The sequence below is a fragment of the Stegodyphus dumicola genome, chromosome 1 (assembly GCF_044657685.1).
Source record: "Stegodyphus dumicola isolate Sdum_Otavi_A_Nest chromosome 1, ASM4465768v1".
NCBI classification, from domain to species: Eukaryota; Metazoa; Arthropoda; class Arachnida; order Araneae; family Eresidae; genus Stegodyphus; species Stegodyphus dumicola.
Genome location: NC_140768.1, coordinates 131,271,809 through 131,291,930, shown reverse-complemented (window position 1 = coordinate 131,291,930; position 20,122 = coordinate 131,271,809). Strand labels below are relative to the sequence as shown.

At 34.0% G+C, this 20,122-nt stretch overlaps 1 protein-coding gene across 4 annotated transcripts in view; it reads left to right on the top strand.

Moving 5' to 3' along the window:
* The window catches only part of LOC118194710 (uncharacterized), a 146,007-nt gene that overhangs the window by 61,810 nt on the left and 64,075 nt on the right, over nt 1–20,122 (top strand). For 3 of the 4 annotated variants that reach the window (XM_085820654.1, XM_085820662.1, XM_085820649.1), the window contains exons 11-16: nt 6,630–6,776; nt 8,144–8,282; nt 11,250–11,386; nt 14,803–14,880; nt 15,039–15,209; nt 18,725–19,027. In XM_085820654.1, coding sequence (XP_085676780.1) covers nt 6,630–6,776; nt 8,144–8,282; nt 11,250–11,386; nt 14,803–14,880; nt 15,039–15,209; nt 18,725–19,027 — 975 coding nt within the window. The remainder of the gene's footprint in view (nt 1–6,629; nt 6,777–8,143; nt 8,283–11,249; nt 11,387–14,802; nt 14,881–15,038; nt 15,210–18,724; nt 19,028–20,122) is intronic. The other variant, XM_085820658.1, reaches the window with a different exon arrangement.

Sequence of the window (20,122 nt, the reverse complement as noted above, 5' to 3'; positions counted from 1 at the left end):
AGATTTGATATCTATTTTCAAATTATATTCCAAAACACAACTATGAGAGGGAAATGCTTGCATAGTTTCTTTTCAAGAAAAAAAAAAAAAAAAAAAAAAAAAAAAAAAAAAAAAACCCTCACAGGGCATCTTAATGCTTGTTTCTTGTGGTTTCAAATTCACCTTACCTGTAGGTGTTTAGTATACATCAGAAACCCTATTATGCCAGAGAGCCCTTTGTATAGAAGGGCTTGATCAAAGGTAATATAGGAAAACCCAAGGAATTTGTTTCTAGGGACAGAAAACACCGGATATCGTCCCAGAAAGTGAAAAGGTGTTTCCTCTTCTTCTTCACCAGCTGGGCAGAGAGGAGATTCGACAAGACCACATTTGTGGAGATGCTTATCCAGATAAGCATGTCCAGTAACAATTTGAATTACCTGGCGTAAGTTAGTTCTACTGTGGTGTATGAGTTTACCTGATAAGTTAAGTGTACTGAGCACCAATTTCGAATGAGCATAGTCTGGTACTTTAGACCATATATCATCATGTTTGTTCTTTATCCAGCTTCTTACTTCTTTTTTAACAGTTTGATATGAAACTGGGTAAAATGGTTCTGGGCCAGACATGGGTAGTTGCGAAGCATCTTTAGCTACTTTATCAGCTAGTTCATTTCCAGCAAAACACAATGACCTGGGACCCAGACTAAACTAATGGTATTATGGGCCTGAGCCAGAGAATTGAGATCTTGAGTACAGTTCAAAACACAGTTTTGTAACTTGACACGATTATCCAGGGCAATGATGGCTGATTGGCTGTCAGAGAGAATATATATATACTTATCAACTGTATTTTTAGCTAAGAACTCCCTGGCGACCATATTGATCGCCAGAACCTCGGCTTGGAAAACAGTTGTTAATTTACCAAGGTATAGATGAAATCTAATGAAAACTTCTTCAGATCCCTTGGTTCTTATAATAGCTCCAGCTCCAGTGAAGTTGGATTTTGATCCATCTGTCTAACATTCAATTGATCCTGTTGGAATTAGGTCAATTAGAGATTCTATCTCGTTCCTTTTTGGTATATGAGTTGAGAATAGTTTATCTGGAACTATTGTTTTAGTAATTGCATCTTTGTGTATATATATTATAGGGATCTCATTGCCCAAGTCCAGACATATGTCAATGTGGCTTTTCAGGTGGCTTTTATGACCAAAACCTGTCCTTTAGCACCATGTGCCATTTTTATTCAATCTATACATGGCTTTAATTGCTTCTCCGCTCAAGAATAATTTCAAGGGTGGAATTTGCAGTAAAAATTCTAATGCAGCAGTAAGGGTACTATTTAAAGGCCCACTAATACTTAGGCAAGCAAGTCTTTGCACCTTTTGTAAAATGTTTAAATATGTGCGTTTGTTAATAACATTGATCCAGACCACGCATCCGTAAGAAAGCATTGGCCGGACTATGGCAGTATAAATCCATAGAGTAGATTTTGGGTTAAGGCCCCATTGTTTACCAACGATTCGCCTACAAAGTACTAGAACATTTGTGGCTGTTTGTGCCTTTTTTTTTATATGGGTGATCCATGTAAGTTTACTGTCCAGGTAACATCCTAGGTATTTAACGCATTCCTTACGTCTGATAATCTGGTTACCCAGATATAAATCTGCCAGTTTCCATTTCCTTCTCCACGTGAAAACTATGACCTCAGATTTTTCAGCAGAGAAAGAAAGGCCATTTGTATCACCCCAGTGTGAAACTTTATTTAAGATCTGCTGAGCTTGATTATGTAGGGTTCCGATATCGAAACCTTGTAATAACACAATAAGGTCATCTGCATAAGCCTGTGACATGCCAGGTTCCTCCCGTAGAAGTACTAAGAGTGAGTCGAATACCAGGTTCCACAGGAACGGAGAAAGAATACCATCCTGCAGACACCCTTTAGTAATTTCTCTCTTTACTTCATAGTCAGTGAGACTAACACAGATATTCCTGTTTTTAATCATGAAGATGACCCATCTAGTTATCATAGGGTGAATATGACTTCCAGTAAGGGCCTTATGTATTTTCTCGAAACCGATGTTATCAAAGGCTCCTACAATATCCAGTAGAATCCCAATGGCAAAGTGTCCGTCTATAATTGTTTTTTCTATTCTTCACACGAGTTGGTGTAAGGCGACTCAGTGGAGAAGCCAGGCCTAAAACCGTGTTGGTCTAAGCCAAAGGTATGGTTCAGATTATTATCTGACTGGAGGTGCCAGAAAATCAATCGCTCCAACAGCTTAAGCTGGAAGGATGTTAGCGTGATCATTCTAAAAGAGTTTGGTTTCTCATATGTATCTTTTCGTGGTTTAGGAAGAAACACACCTCGTGAAGTTCTCCAAACCTTAGGAACATATCCTAAAATCAAACTGGATTTGAATATGTCCACGAGAATGTGGCCAAAAATATCCCAGCCTTTCTGAAGCAGAATTGGGTAAATGCCATCGTTCCCTGGAGATTTAAAGGGAAGAAATACATCAAGGGCCGCTTTAGCCTTTTCAAAATTCACGATTGTCTTAGCAAAATCCAGTCTAATGGATTATGAAGTAGTTCCAATGGATTTTCCTAGGAATCAGAGGTGACACTTTTGTCCCCCAGATGAAAATTCAACATGGTCTAAAGTGTATCCAAAGGGTTTATAGTATAACTGCCATCAGGTCACATAACCGATGAGAGTTGAGACTCCTGAGATCTTTTAAGAATCTTATATACTCTGGCAGTCTCATGGTAGGACAGAATGTCTATGCAGAACGATCTCCATGAGTTGTATTTAGTTTTCCTGATTTCACTTTTAAATTTCCTTTGTAGAATTTTGAAGTTAGACTAGTTAACTTCAGATTTATTTCTAACTGCTTTCCTGTGAGCTCTCCGAACCTCTAGGTGGAGGCTTTCAAGCTCCTTGGTCCACCAAACTCTCTTGCTAGGAGAGTACTTCCTTCGTTTGAGAGGGCATGATGCATGATAAGATTCAATAATGATATTTATCAAATTGTTTGCTTGAGTATCAAGCTCTTCGACTGTACAATTATTGTCTAAAACCTGAAGGTTAATGACATTAAAAACCAGGAAGTCCTTATAAAGGTCCCAATTTGTGTTTTTAATGTTTCTGAAATATTCAGCTGGAATTTCATCTCTAATACAAAATTGTATAAGGCGATGGTCAGAAAGTGAGGGATTGTCACTTACATGCCAATTCTCAGTAAGGTTATAAATATCAGAAGAAGTTAATGTGAGGTCAATAACTTCTTCTCTTCTTCTGTTAACAAAGGTGGGGCGATTTCCCCTGTTTACCCAAGTTAGGTTCGTATTCATTATAAGTTCCATGAGTTTTTCTCCTCTAGGATTAGTATCAGAACTGCCCCATGACAGGTGGTGAGCGTTAACATCACCACCAATAACCATAGGAATATTGTTTATTTCACAGAAACTCACAAGATCTATAAATTCTTGCGGATTGTTAAGGTCATAAGCCATGTAAACCGAGCAAAAACAAATGTTTCCTCTCAGTGAACTGTTTATGTCCTTAATTATAATAGCAGTTAAGTCCTCTGATGTAAATTGGGATAATTTCATAGCCTTTATATTTTCAGAAATGTAAATGCTAGTTCTAGGTTTTTTATCAGGTCCCTCTGTCGAAAAGAAGTGCGCGTTCATGGGCCTACCAAGGATTTTACCCTTGTACACCCAAGGTTCTTGAATTAAGGCAACAAAAGTGCCTTGCTTACCTAATTGAGCAGCTAAATTGTATGAAGCTGCTCTGCTATGTTGCAGGTTTAATTGACTAACCTTAACCATTAAAACAGGTTAAATGAGAGAAAAGAACTTACCCTGAAGGATTTTAGGAGAGACTTAGTTAAAAGCCGCATCCTTAGCATACTACTTCAAAGGAAGTAGTGACAGGGGAAAACTATTCAGATGTCTTCTCCAGAGCCTCCAAAGAAAGCTCTGGTTCCGACTCCTTTTCGGTCTCCCTTTCTTCCGTCAACTGTTTCTTCGGAGGATCCTTGGGCGGAGGAATTGATTTCTCCTGTTGCCTTGGTTCCTTCAGCTGTACACAGCCACGGGCACCACAAAAAAGTTTGAAATTCTGGGGCTCCAGATAATCCATAAGCTCATGTTCCACTCCCAGCACCAAGGTATTACCTCCGTCTCCAGGGATAACTGCCTTGATGGCAATCTTCTTAACATCCAGGCCCTTGTTACAGGCATCAAGGAGCTTGATGTTATCTTTTGGTGACCTGTTACCAGGAAACCAAGCGAAAAACCTCTTCATGGGGGGTCTGTCCCCGGGAGCCATGGCATGATAACCGGGATGGTTTTCTTCAGGGCCAGGTAGATCATTAATTAAAGTCTTTAGGACGTCCACAGTCTCCTGGTCCTCACATGCAATGTTGAGGCCATTCGGCTGCAGGACTGTTTTGTGGACCCTGCAGGTGGTGATAGAGCCATCGATAATTCGGTCATCAATTATACAGGTGATGAAGTCTGAATCCACCCATGTTATGTCTCTGGAGTCATCCTTGCAGACGATTCGCAGAGTGATTGCCTTTCTTGCAGCTTGACTATATAGCCGTCGTTTCTTGAGGGCCATTTCTGGGGTGTCACCAGCAATGTGTTCTCTCTTACGAGACTCTTCATTGCTTGGATGGTTCTTCCTCACCGGTTTGGAGGTCACTCCAGAGGTCCCAGCTTTATCTGTTTTCTCCTTCGCTCCCTTCTCCCCAGAGATCGAGATCCCTTCCATGGCCCTCTTCAGCCGTTTCCACTCTTTCTGGCGTTGCCTTTTTTCTCTTCTTTTATTTAAAACCTCCGTTATTGGTGACTGGTCATCCGCTTGCGCATCTGGCATAGTACTTCTGACAGAGGAGTCAGTATCTATCCCTACTGGGTTCAAGGCGTCCGTGTCCAAAGGCACATTCACCCTTTCACCAGCGGTTCTGGTTTCTGTAGTCCTGAAGAGAAGAGCGTCCGCACCCGAGGGCACATTCACTCCCTCAGAAGGAACTACAGTGGTTATAGTGGGGATTTCAGAAGATGCGTTTTTATCTAATTTTGTATTGCAAGCATCCATTTTGGTATAAGATTGAAAGAAGGGGGAGAAAAATTCCTTCCGATTTTCTAAGAGCCAGTTTGGAGGGGCTAGCCCCAGATTCAGCAGCCAGTATTGACCTCGGAAGAGCCCTCCGCTCTGCCATGCAGGACCCCACCCAGTCACCACCTGGAATTACAAGGCAAGCAAGATTATACACCAGCTGATAGAGCAGCTAGGACATGCTGGTTAGGCTGCCCCAGGCTCCTGTACTATCTGGCGGCCTGAGATGCAAAACTCAGCTTTTTTCCTGTATCCTCTACATGGTTGCTTCCTCCAAGACCCCTCCTCTCCAGATCAAAGGTCCTCGGAATTTCAAATCCTCCCCACAATCGCCAGTTTTCCCAGGGAAGAGCGGTCCATTGGGTCGTCATAAGATTACTCATCATCAGACCGAACCTCATCCCACTAAACCCCAGTATGCCACAGGACTTTGTGACAGTTACCCATTTAGCACCACCCAGGGGGCACGTGTGACTTAAGGATAATCACGGACACGGGTAACATTACCCCCCCTTTTTATTAGTTAAACTGCAAGACGTTTGTGTCAAAGCGCTTTTGAATTGTAATGCCTATTATTATTATTATTATTATTATTATTATTTTCTGAGTAGAAAGATAAGGCACAGTACAACAAAAAATATTTTTTTAGAATAAAGCACAATAATACCGTAACAGACAGTATGTTTTTGGAATAAAGTACAATATCTGAAATTGTGAAAATTAACAGTTGTGTTAAATTGCTATAAGTAGAGGTTTAACGGTTAATTTCTATTTGTCATCAAAGGCAGAAATTCTGTTAGTACTTACAAAACATAATTTTAGATAATTACAATCTCTTTTGCTATATAATTGCTTACTATTTAGGTGAGACAGCGTTTGACAGACTTTAATCATCATTAGCAGTTGTGCATCTTATGTTTAAGCTCTGTGTAAGAGACTCAGAAAATGTTTTAATTTTCTAATAATTTCTAGGTGACTTTTATACAAATACCGTGTAACTTAATCCTCTGAGCTCCATGACCGGCTTGTTGCAGTCATGAGATTTTTTGTGATTTTGTATATATTAGCATGTAAATAAGTAATTATGTAAATTTAGCAAATAAATGCTGTTTAAATACAGATCTTCTTGACGGATCCAAAAATAGATGCCGCTTAGAGGATTTAGCATTTCAAAAATTCTGTTATTGCTGTTAGAAGTAGCACATTTACAAAGCTAATTATAATGTTTAGCATTTAAAATTTCATCTGTCCTCCTTGTTGTATCTTTTATAATTTATGTTTGTAATACATTTTAATTTAGTATTAAAGCAAGAACTATCAGTAAACATTTATTGTGGGTGTATGTATTTGATATGCAATTTCTGCACTAAAATATTATTCAAATAAAATTTTTTTCTATATTGTGATTTGGGAGTTTTTAATTTTGATGTGCATATGTAATAAAGTCAAGGTACATTAATGTTTAGATTTTCAATTTATTTGTTGTATTTTACGTTACTTAATTTTCATTTTAGGAACTAAGAGAAGACAATCGAATTCTTGTGGAGACTAAGTCTATGCTTGAAGAACAGTTAGAAGCTAGTAGAAAAAGAGCAGAGCAAGTTGTTGAATTAGAAGCTGAAATTCTGAAATATTGCTCTCAAATAAATGAACTTAACATTGTATGTCAGATGTTTATATTTAAAAGTTTATGTTTATTTATATTGTATTTCTTTTTTATTTTAAGGTGCAACCCTTAATTAAAAAAGGAAACAAAAATATTTAGTTATAAGAAAATAAAATCAAAGAATTAAAATGTTCGAATATATCTAAGATATCTATTTTTAATTGTTGGCTTTTATTTATTAACAACAACAGTATATCTCTTTAAACTAGAAATGTTAATTACTTTTGCATCATTAGTAATTTGAATGAATCTGGAATTCTGAAACACTGTTACCGTAATTTCTGGAAGAAACGCTGCAGCGTTTACGTGTTTAAAACTTAAATTTTCAGCGGGTGCGGCGTTTAAATGCACTAAAAATAAAATATTTCCTATGATGGTCATTGTGCATAGTTTGGATGGCCTTGTCATTGTGCATAGACTGGTGCTGTTCCCACACAAAAGACCACTCAGTTGCTTTTTGCCAATGTTATTTTGTTTACATTCTTTCCCTTGAACAGACCTACATGCCTTATTCACCCTAAACGAGATCTCAGAACAATAACATTCTTCCCCCTTTCAAATCAACATTCTCATCAGTTTGAATAGCTCTCCTCTGCCATTCCATGAATCTTCCAGGACCCATCCTCTCCCCACCCCTGCCTTTTCTGCAATTTTTTTCAAAGGCGGACACGACTTCACCTGCCTCGCCTCCCAATAAGGAACTCTGATGTATTTCCCCTTCAGCATGAATGGATTTATCTTGGCATTCTGCCAAATACAGATCCCATCAGTTTCGGTACAAGTACTTGTTGGATAGTTTTTAAGTAAGAAGGGAGCGGAAAATTTTTGAAAATGTCTCTAAACGACACAGAAGCTAAACATTTCTTACCTTTAATTTATTTTTGAGTTATGGTTTCATTTCATGCATTTTTCTTAACTGGTATGTCATATATCAGGACTTAGGTTGAGTTTTTGCATCTATACGGCCCACGACGATGTCACGCGCAGTTTAATCTATTGCGGCGTTTCTGTGTAATTTTATTTTTTTCCCACCATTTTTCTCGAGTGCAGCGTTTATGCTGATGCGGCCTTTCTTCCGGAAATTACGGTAATTTGAAGATGTACCTAATTTTAGGAATAAAGGGAAAAAAAAAAAAAAAAAAAAAAAAAAGGATGCATGTCAGAATCAAAGAAATGCAGTATTTACCAAGATTTTGTTGTTTTTATATGAATTAATGGTAACAACAAAAGAATTTAGTAAACATTTTAGATATAATAATATTGTTAGAGTCTGTATGTTGGATTTTTACATTAAAGCATATTTAATCATTCACTGCATATACCCCCCTCCAGAATTTACTAAAAATATTTTATTTGACAAAGGAGCGTGATTCTGACAAAGAGAAGATACAGCAGTTGTTAGAAGAAAATGCTCAACTTCACATTGAACGAAAAGCTTCAATGGAAGAATTGGTTCAGCTGCAAAGTGAACTTTCTCAAGCATTTACTCATTCTTCCCCACGTAAGTTGAGCAATTGAGCATCTGATTTTTATGTTATAGTGAAAAATAATTATATATATCATACCTGACAACTCTCCTGTTTTTTCATCACACCCCCATCTCCTAGTAGGTAACCAGATCTCTTGATTTTTAATTTTGAGTCTTTTTAAGGAATTTTTACTAGCTATTATACAAATCCTAGCTTAATTAAACAAAACTAGCTTAATTATACAAATCCCACTCTTTCTTCTTTTTATAAGGATTCAAGCAAAGTTTAATTAGTTAATATTTATATTAACTAATTTTATTTTACGTCAAAAATGATTCATTACTACTTTACCCAACAACTGTATTGATATTATTTATTTTTATTTTCATTGCATTCAACCACTTGCTTACTTTGCCTGTGCACCGTGCAGGTGCTGCTTTTGGACCTTTACTGATTTGCCCCTATGCTATACAGGCAATCTTGTTTCTCTGTTGCTTTCACAGCAACAGAGAAACTAATTTGATATTAAAAATAGAAAAGATACCAACGATCTTTTCAGTTTTTAATATCAAATTAGTCATATAGATGGCAGTAGATGTCCACTGAGCGGCATTTTACAGGCTTGTTTTTTTTTTTTTTTTTTTTTTTTTTTTTTTTTTTTTTTTTTTTTTTAAATTTTATGTTGTTTCACGTGATTTGCATAATTCAGCGAATTTTTATCTTTCAGAGCTTAACTTTTCACGTATATTTTAGTGTTGATTTGATAACTATAACTTTATTGATGCACAAGTAATTAAAATTGCTTTTTACCATAAAATAGTGGTTGATACAGAATGTATGCTTCTAATATCTTGCAATTCAGACTGTGATTTGATATCAGAATCTGAAACATCTGTAAGTGGGTCTGTCTGGGAGTGGTGAAAATTCTCTAGATGATTTTGAGTTTGAGCATAGTAAAAGTTCTCTAGATGATGATTAAAAAAGGGGGTAAAGATATGAATTTACAGTTTCCATTGAATTTTATCGTTTGGCTTACTGAAAGACATGCAACTTTAAAAGATAAAGGAAAGTTATTTCTGGATGTTGACCAGCTCTCCTAACGCTAGGAGAAGGATATTTTTAGAGGTGTTTTAACTTCCAGAGGAAAAAAGAAAAAAAAGACCCCCAATGTATGTTCATTGAAGTAAAATGACAGTAACAAAAGAATTAGAAAATGGACTTGCTATTTTTATTTGGACTGTGCCTCTTACTTTGTTTTAAGATATATCACACTAAATCAGATCTTGGAGAAATGTAGTATTTTTAATCAAACAAAACTGTAAAGTAATCATAATTTTGTATATATACAACTGTAAATGTAGCTTTCCTATTAGGTGCTCATGTAGGAAGAAAAGGCAATTTCCCAGGAAAATAAATTTTATGTGCAGTAAAAACGTTCCAAATGCTTAAAAACAAAACATCAATTTTAAATTTTCCTATTTGCAAATGTAAAATGGGGGGGGAGATTTATTAATTGCTATATAATTTATAGCAATTTGTTTTCGATAACCTCAATTGAGAATTATAAAGTAAATTTAAGTTAATTTTTTTTAAATGGCATCACTACGCAGCGTGAAAACATTCTTGATTTTTCATATTTCAATGTTGGCAGCCTTGATATGTATATACAGTCAAAAGTCTTTAATCCGGACTCATCGGGACTTTGGCGATTCCAGATTATTGGTTTTTCTGGATTATAGATCATCGGTTTAAATCTGGTAAGATGGTATGCAGAAATTATAAAATTAAAAATATGAAACTGTAATTTATGAAATAAAGAGCAATTATGATCTAAAGCGTAACAAAATTTACAAAAAAAAAGCTTAATATATATTTGTTTACTTTATTAAACATTTATTTCAATGCATGCATGTGTAAAGCATACATTGCGCATAGTCGAAATTAGAAAATTGTAACCAGAAAACTATTTGATGTGTATTCGTGATATTTATAATGACGAGGAATTTGATTAAAATCATATCAAAGACAGAGTACATCGAGATGAAATACTACATTTAGTAAGAAATTTTGAGCCGAATAAAATAAAAACATCTGCCCTGAAGATAAGGATAGTGCTGACAGATCAACTTCCAGTTCATTGCGCTCCGCGACGCCTTGCCCCCAGCCCGCAGAGCAGCATGATATTGATAACCAGGTTTCAGAATGGTTAGAGAAACAAAGGATATGCCTTTATTCATTTTTGGCGGTAATTCCGCTTTTTGTTTGATGGACATCGAAACATGCTTTCGCTTTATAGATCCTTTGGCAGCTCCAGAATCGGAAATTTTTTTTGACATAATCGAAAGTTCAAGCTTACTTTTATAAATATGCTCTAACAGTCTGCAAAAAATAATAAGCCGGATCCAATTAGAAGATGGAACAATGCAATCTGCAACATTAACTGAAATAGATAATTAGATAATTTTAGCTTAGCTTATACCATCCGTTATACATTAAACGGGCATGCGTAAAGGTATGGCTTGTGCGCATTATGCGTTGACGCTAGTGCAGAAAGTTTGTAGCTTTGAGGTCCGGATTAAAGACTTTTGACTGTATAAGTAAAATGCAAACTGAATTTTCTAGGAATCAAACTGATAATTGTAACCAAAATAGCCATTTGAAGCATTATTTAATCTGTTTTAATATTTATCTCATCATCTTCTGATAACATTATGATTGTAGAATATGTTCAGTGTATATTGGGACAGTTTTATTATTAATAAAATTTTGCTTATTTATTAAAAAAATTGCTATGATTGGCAGCATATTATAAGAAATTTGTAGTTTGGTATTGTTGCCTGTAAGATTTACTATTCGTAATGTTCTGGCATAATAGTAACTTGTAAATTATCTTTAGTTTAAGTGATCTATGATTCTAACAAACTGCAATTATTTTACATTTGTAATTGTTCTGTTGTCCAGAGAGCTGTTAATTATTTATAAAAATTGTTTGATTACAGTAGAAAATCATAGTCTAATGGAGCAACTAAATACTGATGCACAAACTCGAGTTCTGCAATTAGAATTAGAAAATCAAAGGCTTCGAATGTTAGTTGAAAGTCTGAATCGTTCTCCATCTTTTGAAATTACTGATCCTGTAAGTTTTGGAATATTTTTTCAACAATATTGAAATATGCTTTTAAAAGAATATTTTGTAAAGTGTAATTATACAATAATAATTTTTGACTCTATACAAGAGTCAAAAATTAATGTTAAATACAAAGGGCGATAAAATGAAAAGGTACAAAACGACGTAAAAACGTAACAGTTAAATATTCCGCCATGGGAGAATGTAGTGATACATCTCGGGATGCGATTGGAGTCTCTGACTGGGATCGGAGCATGTGCGGTCGCCTGCATGTGCAGGAGAGAGCAGAGGCTCTTAGCCAAAGCGGCGTCCAATTGATGCGGCACTCCGTATGAGGACAGGATGGTGTTCGCATTGCAAAATTCGACGACTGAGGAGCAGCGAGGGGTTATCCGATTTCTGACAGCAGAAGGTGAGAAATCGGATGCTATTCATCGCCGGATGGTGACAGTTTACAGGGAGAAATGTGTCTCTGACAAGTCTGTCAGAAAATGGAGTGCCCGTTTTCGTGCAGGCCATGAGAGGGTGAGTGATGACCGGAGACCGGGCTAGGCATCACTGTCATCACGAGCAATCTCATCGACAAGGTGGACGACCTAGTGAGAAGTGATCGGCGTGTCACATTGCAAATGTTGGCAATGAAGATGGATGTCAGCTATGGAACCGTGTGGACAATTGTTCACGACAGGTTGCGATATTGGAAGGTGTGTGCCACTTGGGTTCCGAAGCAGCTCACGGACCAGCAAAAAGAACTGCATATAGGGCTAGCACTGCAACATCTGTTTCAGTATCAGGAAGACCCCGCTTTCATGGAGCGGATCGTCACAGGTGATGAGACCTGGTGCCATCAGTACGAGCCAGAGACAAAGCGAGACAGCATGCAGTGGAAGCATGCATCGTCACCTCCCCCTAAAAAGTTCAAAGCCGTGCCATCAGCAGGCAAGGTGTTGCTCACCGTCTTTTTCAACGTTCAAGGTCCGCTACTTGTGGAATTCCTCGAGCACAGAAAAACCATTAACTCTGATGGGTACTGTGAGACACTCCGACGCCTACGCAGATTCATCAAGAGCAAAAGACCAGGGCTGCTCACGGAGGCTGTGGTTCTGCTCCATGATAACGCGCGTCCACATGTCTCCAGAGTCACACACATGGAACTGGCCAAGTTCAAGTGGGAGATGTTGGACCATCCACCCAACAGTCCGGACATGTCGCTCTGCAATTTCCATGTGTTTGGTCCACTGAAGAAACGCCTGACGTACTCAAGGACGCTGTAAAGGAATGGGTCTCATCACGGCCACAGGAATTCTGAGAACAAGGAATCGTGCGGCTTGTTTATCAGTGGGATCATTGTGCTCAGGCCTATGGTGTATATTTTGAATAAAATCTACATTTGTACCCACCATGTCGTTTCGCACTTTTTCATTTGATCACCCCCTTGTATTTTATCGTTATAATCATTAATCATTATAATTTATTTTTTATTTATTTTTATTTTTTGAAATTTGGAAATTATAATACAAATTGGATTTCATTTTACTTAGCTAAGTTGTTCCTGAAAATCATCCTGCTTTTTCTGTTTTGTCAAATTTTAGTATTTTTTCCCTTTGTTATTTTCTGGTAACTTAATTAATTTCCCTCTCTCACTCTGTACTTGACCTGTGCATTCATAATCTAATGTTTACAGTCATAATTTTGTCATTGTTTTCAATTTTATGAATGTATTGAAGCTGAGAATTTATTCTGATATCTCGCCTTACATTGTATGTTTGATATTAATCTCGCAACCTGGTATCTCGCCTTATATTGTATATTTGATATCAAGCCTTATATTGTATGTTTTTAAGTTATGCATGAAATAAATATGGCAATATTTATTATTAATGCCTGTCACGAGTTACATTTACATGGATGGCATTTTGATGCTTAATATGGCACATACATCATTTTTAATGCAGTGTGTGTTGGTTTTAATAATTTCCAAAATGATCTTCTATTTTTAATGCTCCTTGGTACAGACAGATGATGGATGACAGTATTCTGTAACTTTAAAAGATAACCTCCTCCTCCCCATACATTGTGAAAACCTAGGAAACTTTCAAAACTGTAAAACTTTGTAAAACAACAACAAAATTTACTTGAAGGCTATTCAGGTGTTAGTGGATCCACATCTTTAGATTTCAGAAATTAGGTTTAAAATTTTCTTAAAATGAAAAATAGCCTAATAATTATAATAGAAATTGGAAAATTATATGAAGTTTTTAGATTTATTTGCTAGTCATAAAACACGAGACTATTCTCTGAAATAATTATAAAAATTTTCATCACATTAGTATTTTATTATCAGTAAAAGACAACATCAAGTGTTATTTTAGATCTCTTTCATTACAGAAAAGCTTGATAGTAAAATTTGTTTAAACACAGGAAATATGGTCTCTTAGATCAGTTAGTTCAATAAATAAAGAATTAAAATACAATGACGTTTCAAGTATTAAAAAAAAATGCATTGAATATAAAGGTAGCCAATAAGCAACAACATTGACTAAGATAATTTCAGATTAGTTTTTATCTTTTAATGTGAATTCATGTTCCTATCTGTACTTACATAAGTTAGAATCAAATTATTATTCCACTTCCATTATAACATATTTTGTTTCATCACTTAATTATTTACTCTTAATTTCTTTTCTTTTTACATATTTGAAGTGTAAATAGTTTGACTATGTATTTGTTTGCAGCATTTAAATTTTGTTCTTTTATTTTAATTCGTATAATATTATATTTTTATCCCAATTTAAAGTAGTTTGATATACCAGTTCTAAATAACAGAAAAAAGCTTCATTAACACACATTACTGTTAGAATTTAAAGTAGTTTTAAAAAATAAAAATAATAAAAAATTTCAGTTGTTTCTTTTGGCACACAACTCTTAACTCTGTGAGATATGTATTTTATTTGAGATTATTCAGTTGTATCTGTCATTCAGTGTTGCTTGTTGCATACCTAAACGCACTCTTATATGTGCTTTCCTGTGAATTATTATTATTATGATTAAAATTATGAAATATTATGATTTTGTGCCTGAACTAGTGACGAGAAGTTTTTAAAGAAAATGTAAAATACTTATCCCAGTGTGTATTGATTCCAACTTATCTATTTCACACTTTTCCCCTGTTGTTTCATTTATTGAAGTCTGTGCTTGAAAATTGTTTCTTTTGATACTGAGACTGGATTCAACTTTTTGCTAATTTCTGAGATGATATTTTTGTTCCACAGAAGTTATTTTTGCAAGCAGGTAAAAGATTACAATTTATTACATGTGTTGTAAATTATATGTGCTGTAACTGTTATGTAACTTTTTTCATCTGTTTTATTTCAGTTTTAATAAATAATAAAGCTATTCCTTAGTTTTCTATCTTTCATTTTCAGGAAAGTATGAAGGATATGGAAAATTATATGAATAATTTGGATCTTAATAGTTGGAAGAACAAAGAGACCTTTGAAAATGTAAGCTGGACATTGTTATGAACATTTGTATTGGGAAATTCTGTGTGGTACCTTTTAAAATCTGCTGTATCCATAGGAATTTTTTTTCTTCAAATAAATGTTTTTAATATAAAAGTTATAAATGTTATACAGATGGTTTCCCCCCCCCCTAATTTTAGATTGGAAGTTTAAAAAAGGAACATAAGGCCTTGAAAGAAAAGAACAACAATCTTGAAAAAGAAGTAGCTGAATTAAAGCTGACTGTAAAAAAGCTATCATCATTTGAAACTCAGTGTAGTGAATTGGAAAAACTGGTTGGAGAATTGAGGCACACTTTGAAAGTTCAACAGGTATAGTTGAGGCTTGCAACCTGAAATATTAGATAAATTATGTTAAATCTGTGATAAGTTATGTTAAATCAAATCTGTGATTGTTTGGATATTTTTCCTATACATATTTATTTGAGGTAAGTCGAAAATTATATTACTCTAGAACTGATTATTTCATAAAATTTTTAAGAAAAATATTATTTATGTTATAAATATTATTTAAGCTTTCAGAAGCTTTAAGCTTTTCATTTAGAAAAATATTATTATAAATATTATTTAAGCTTTCAGACTGTTTTATTTTTTATTATTTTTTTAATTACTCATTTTATTAAAAGTAATAAAAATGCTTCTGAAGAATGTGTAAGTTACGCTAGCTACCTCTGGCCAATGGCATGTGCATTAAAACTTTAAATTATTTTGAAGTAACCAGTAATTTAACCTTCAGCAGTAAAAATTTTTTATTGTTGTATATGTTGGAAGAATACATAGTTTTTATAATTTCAGTTTTGGGTAGTGGTGGATAAAACAGTATAACTATACTGGCAAATACTAACCCTTTACCTTTTAAAAAAGTATATTCTGAAAGACAGAAAATATCCCACATTCAGTTACAAGTGCATCTTAAAGACTGAAGAACGTAGATAGCGTATCTGAGTGATAGTGATGCTAGTATACACGGTTTAGAAGTTGCGCATATATTTCTTTGTTTGAGTAAAATTTATGCAGGTTAGTAGTCTAGGGTTAAATAATTTTAAAAGTTAATTAATTTGATAAGTATATAATTATGAAGAAATTTCTGAAATGTTAATCCAGTCCTTTTTTGTATTTTTTTTATTATGTGTAACTTATTAATTGATATCTGTGTAATGGGACTGTCTATTCAGTAATTAACTACATAACCCATTCATGGCAGCCTGCTTAGACACCGAACCACTCTCTTGGGACGGTATGCTAACAGGATGCTCTGTCTTTTAGGGACAGGCAATTCATGCTCCTAAGCCTAACTTTGGAAAAAAAATCACATAAATTAAATTTGTGGTCCAATTGTTCCAATTTTTAATACATTATGAGAGGAGCACTCAGATAGTTATCAGAATTATTTAAAAAATTTTATGAAATAATCAGTTCTACAGTAATATAATTTTCGACTTACCTCAAATAAATATGTATGGGTTTTCCCATACATATTTATTTGAGGTAAGTCAAAAATTAAATCTGAGATTAAATCAAATCTGTGATTGTTTGGATATTTTTATATCCAAACAATCACAGATTTGATTTAACATACTCATTATTAAAAATCTCTCATAAAAAAAAACAGCATGTATAATCTTTGACTTACCTGAAATAAATACATATAAGCAAATAAATATATCATATTAGAATCGCTATATCTATCACTTTCCAATTTTGCAAAAATATCAGTGTCAGAAAAAAGACTCATTTATCATTTATGTATACTCTCCTTTGTTAAATATTGTTTTTGTTTTACCATTAAGGTATGAAAAATATTTCACTGAAGAATACAAAATATCCTTAACCTTAGAAAAAGGTCTAAGGGGAAGAAATAAAATCTTTAAAATGATAGCATATGTACCCTGGTATATTACCCCCTCCCTCCCCTCAAAAAAGTATTACAAAACATCGAGAACATGGGCATTGGTTCGTATCAACTGAAGCAGTTTAAAGAGTCATTATATTGCCCAAAACCCTTGAATCTGGCTCTCATTTTGAAATAAAATACCCAAAATAAGAAACATTGCTAAGGAATGAAGGTCAACATACTTCACTTTTGGTAAATTTCACTATAACAGACATACAGGATAAATAATAATTATTAAATCAGAACAGAAGAGAATCTTTTTTTTTAACAATTAAATTTTCTATCTTAAAAATGTGCTACACCAGACCACAAAATGAATTTAAACTGTGTTTTATGTATGACATGCCCAGTCATGAGATAATGTTTGATGTCGATGCATATATGGCAAGTCCGCCGTGAAGGGGTTAATGCATTCAAGTGATTAACATACAATAACACGGCGAACAAATATTAATTTAAAGTCAAACAACAAAAATCAATGTAATATTTTTCAAATTTTCGTAGGACTAGTTTCGATGGTTTTACCGAACCATCATCCTCAGCTGCAAAAACGCAAATGAATGAGTTGCGCTGCGCTTTTGCAGCTGAGGATGATAGTTCGGTAAAACCATTGAAACTAGTCCTGTGAAAATTTGAAAAATATTATGCTGATTTTTGTTGTTTGACTTCTAAATTAGCATTCAAGTGAGTTAATTTTGATGCACCAAACTAAATTTTTATGTGTGCCTCAGTTAAGATGTTCGGCAATTTCTTTCACATATGAATGTAAATGTTTATATCTGCTACAGTTTGAGCCTACTTTCTTTAACTTCAGAAAATTTGGCATCAGCACATATCAGCTATTTGATTTGCACATATGTCTTTTTTTTTCTGTCATTGAGACAAAGGGCATTGCTTTTGTTTCAGTAGGCTGTATTGAATTGCAGTCAGCAGGCTTTGTTTTGCATTTACACATTCATGTATATTAACATTTTTGCAATTTATCTTTAACCATGTTATGGGTAGTGATTGAGACTCTTACTCACTTTAGATGATGATGAAGCTACTTAGTTCCAATCATGCTTATTTTTTTAATTGCCCATGCTGCTTGGTTCAGCAGTATATGTAATAAGACAACTTTTTTAAAATATACATTTTTTTGGGTGGATAATTTATGTTAATGTGCTTTTATGTGTAATAAAAATAAAGGATAAAAAAATTAACAGAAAAATTATCACTTTCTGAATTTGTTTTTATTGCATTAAGAAATTAAAATTTTTCCATTACTAATACTCAGATGTCTTATTTGGACCATGTTATCTTATTTTCCATGTATGTGTTGTCTTATTTTCTGTATGTTCTGCAACTCTGAAAATGTAGTGTTATGAATTTTAAACTGTGGCATTAGGTCAATGACAGGAGCTGATACTTTTTGATATTTACAGTTATGATTTGCTTTAGATGTTTTTACTTGCGAAATATATAATAATAAGTGAAATTATTAGAGTTACAATAACGGGGTGGAAAAGAACCCATTAGGGATCACTCATTGCTGTTAATTAGCATCAAATTCAATCATTTCACACTATTAAATTTTGTATTTGATAATGTTGACTTTTTTCTAATCAAGAAATGTTTTGTTAATATTTTAAGATTCTCTGCTTAGATTTTAAAAGTGCTATTCTAGGATTTTTTCCCTCTATCTTGGTAGTAGTGGAGAAAATGTTGTAAACATTTTGAAAATAAAAATAAGTAGACGCATAATTAATAAACTTTTGTTCTAGTTTGAATCACCCCTCAGTATTACTTGTAAAAGTGTTGGAAATTTCTCCCTTAAATATGTTTTGCATTTGTAATTAGTATTGACATAAGTTTCACAGTCTGTGAAATGAAATTTCACTTTGGAATGTGATGCCTAAAAATGTGTAATTTTAATGTTTCCTTTATATTCCAGTCTGAAATAGCCAAGTGTGAGCAGCTTGAACATAATCTAAACTCCTTAACTACTGAAAATCAAAAACTTCAAAGAATTGTTGAGACTAGTCAGCAGAGAATAAAGGATTTGCAGCAAGATCTACAAGCAACTGAAAATGAAAACCAAAAATTGAATAACAACATGGAAAGCTTGAAACTTTCTGTTCGAAAGTATCATGATCTTGAACGGGAAACAACAAACCTGGAGACTATAAATCATCGATTAGAACAAGAAATGAAAGGACTTGAAAAGGAGAATAATAGACTGAAAACTGCAATTGAAGTAAGTCCATTGTGTTACACATATTTGAGTTAAAAAAATAAAACATTTTAACATCTTAAAACACAGTAAACCAATTATTTGATTAATTAGAAATTTAAAACTTTTTAAGATTTTATGCCACTTCTCTGAAACCTATCAGCAGAATAATTTCAGTATCTGTCTTAAGTGTAATTAATGTCTTTTTTGGGGGGTACTTTCTGGTTATCTGCACCCCATATTCTGAAAAGTTGTGAATTCATTGCTGACTAAGTTTCTCCAAGCTAATATGCAAAAGGCGAGAGCCATTTTTAAAATGGGAATGCATGGAGATTTCCATAAAAAAACTTTGAATCAATAAAATCAAATAAACCAGAAATATAATGAAATGCTAACCTTTTTCAAGAAGATTTTGTGCAATTTTTTTTTTTTTTTTGTGTGTGTGTGTGTGTGCTGTTCTCCTCATGTATACAGCAGTATGTTTTTCCTTATAAAAATAATCAGAGAGTTTTGAAATTTTTTATCCATAAAATATGATCATTTAATAAATAAAATGCATTGCATTCTTTTTCATCAGTAGCAAACTTCACAGTCTCATGTAACAGTTCTTTGCCAGAAAGCAAAACACACTGATCAGAAAAATGACCATTGATTTTGGAAGGTGGAAATTCATGCTTATCTGCTGCACACATGAACGTAACTGGGATGTTACATAAAAATACAATTTAGTAATGCCATAAGTTCCTTATTTTGGCAACATAGTCATAGTGCAGGGGTGTGGATAATGAGGAACTCCCCCCTTTTTTTGAACAACAGCTGCATTTGTAAACTGTTGTATTTAATTGTGTACAGATGTATGATAAAGCTTTGTCTTTTCTCATAATTATTTATTTTTAATGTATGTCATGCTTTGACTTTTCTGCCATTTAACATTATATTTAAAAACACCATGTGTTAGTCTCAGAAATCTCTTTACAACATTTATCTTCTAATAGCTGAAAAAATTTAATATTAAAAATTTCAAAATAATTAGTGTTAAAAGAATTAAATATAAAACAGTATGCTAATTAAGAAAAAGATTCTGTAGCATATGACAGAAATATTTCCTGCTAATTACAA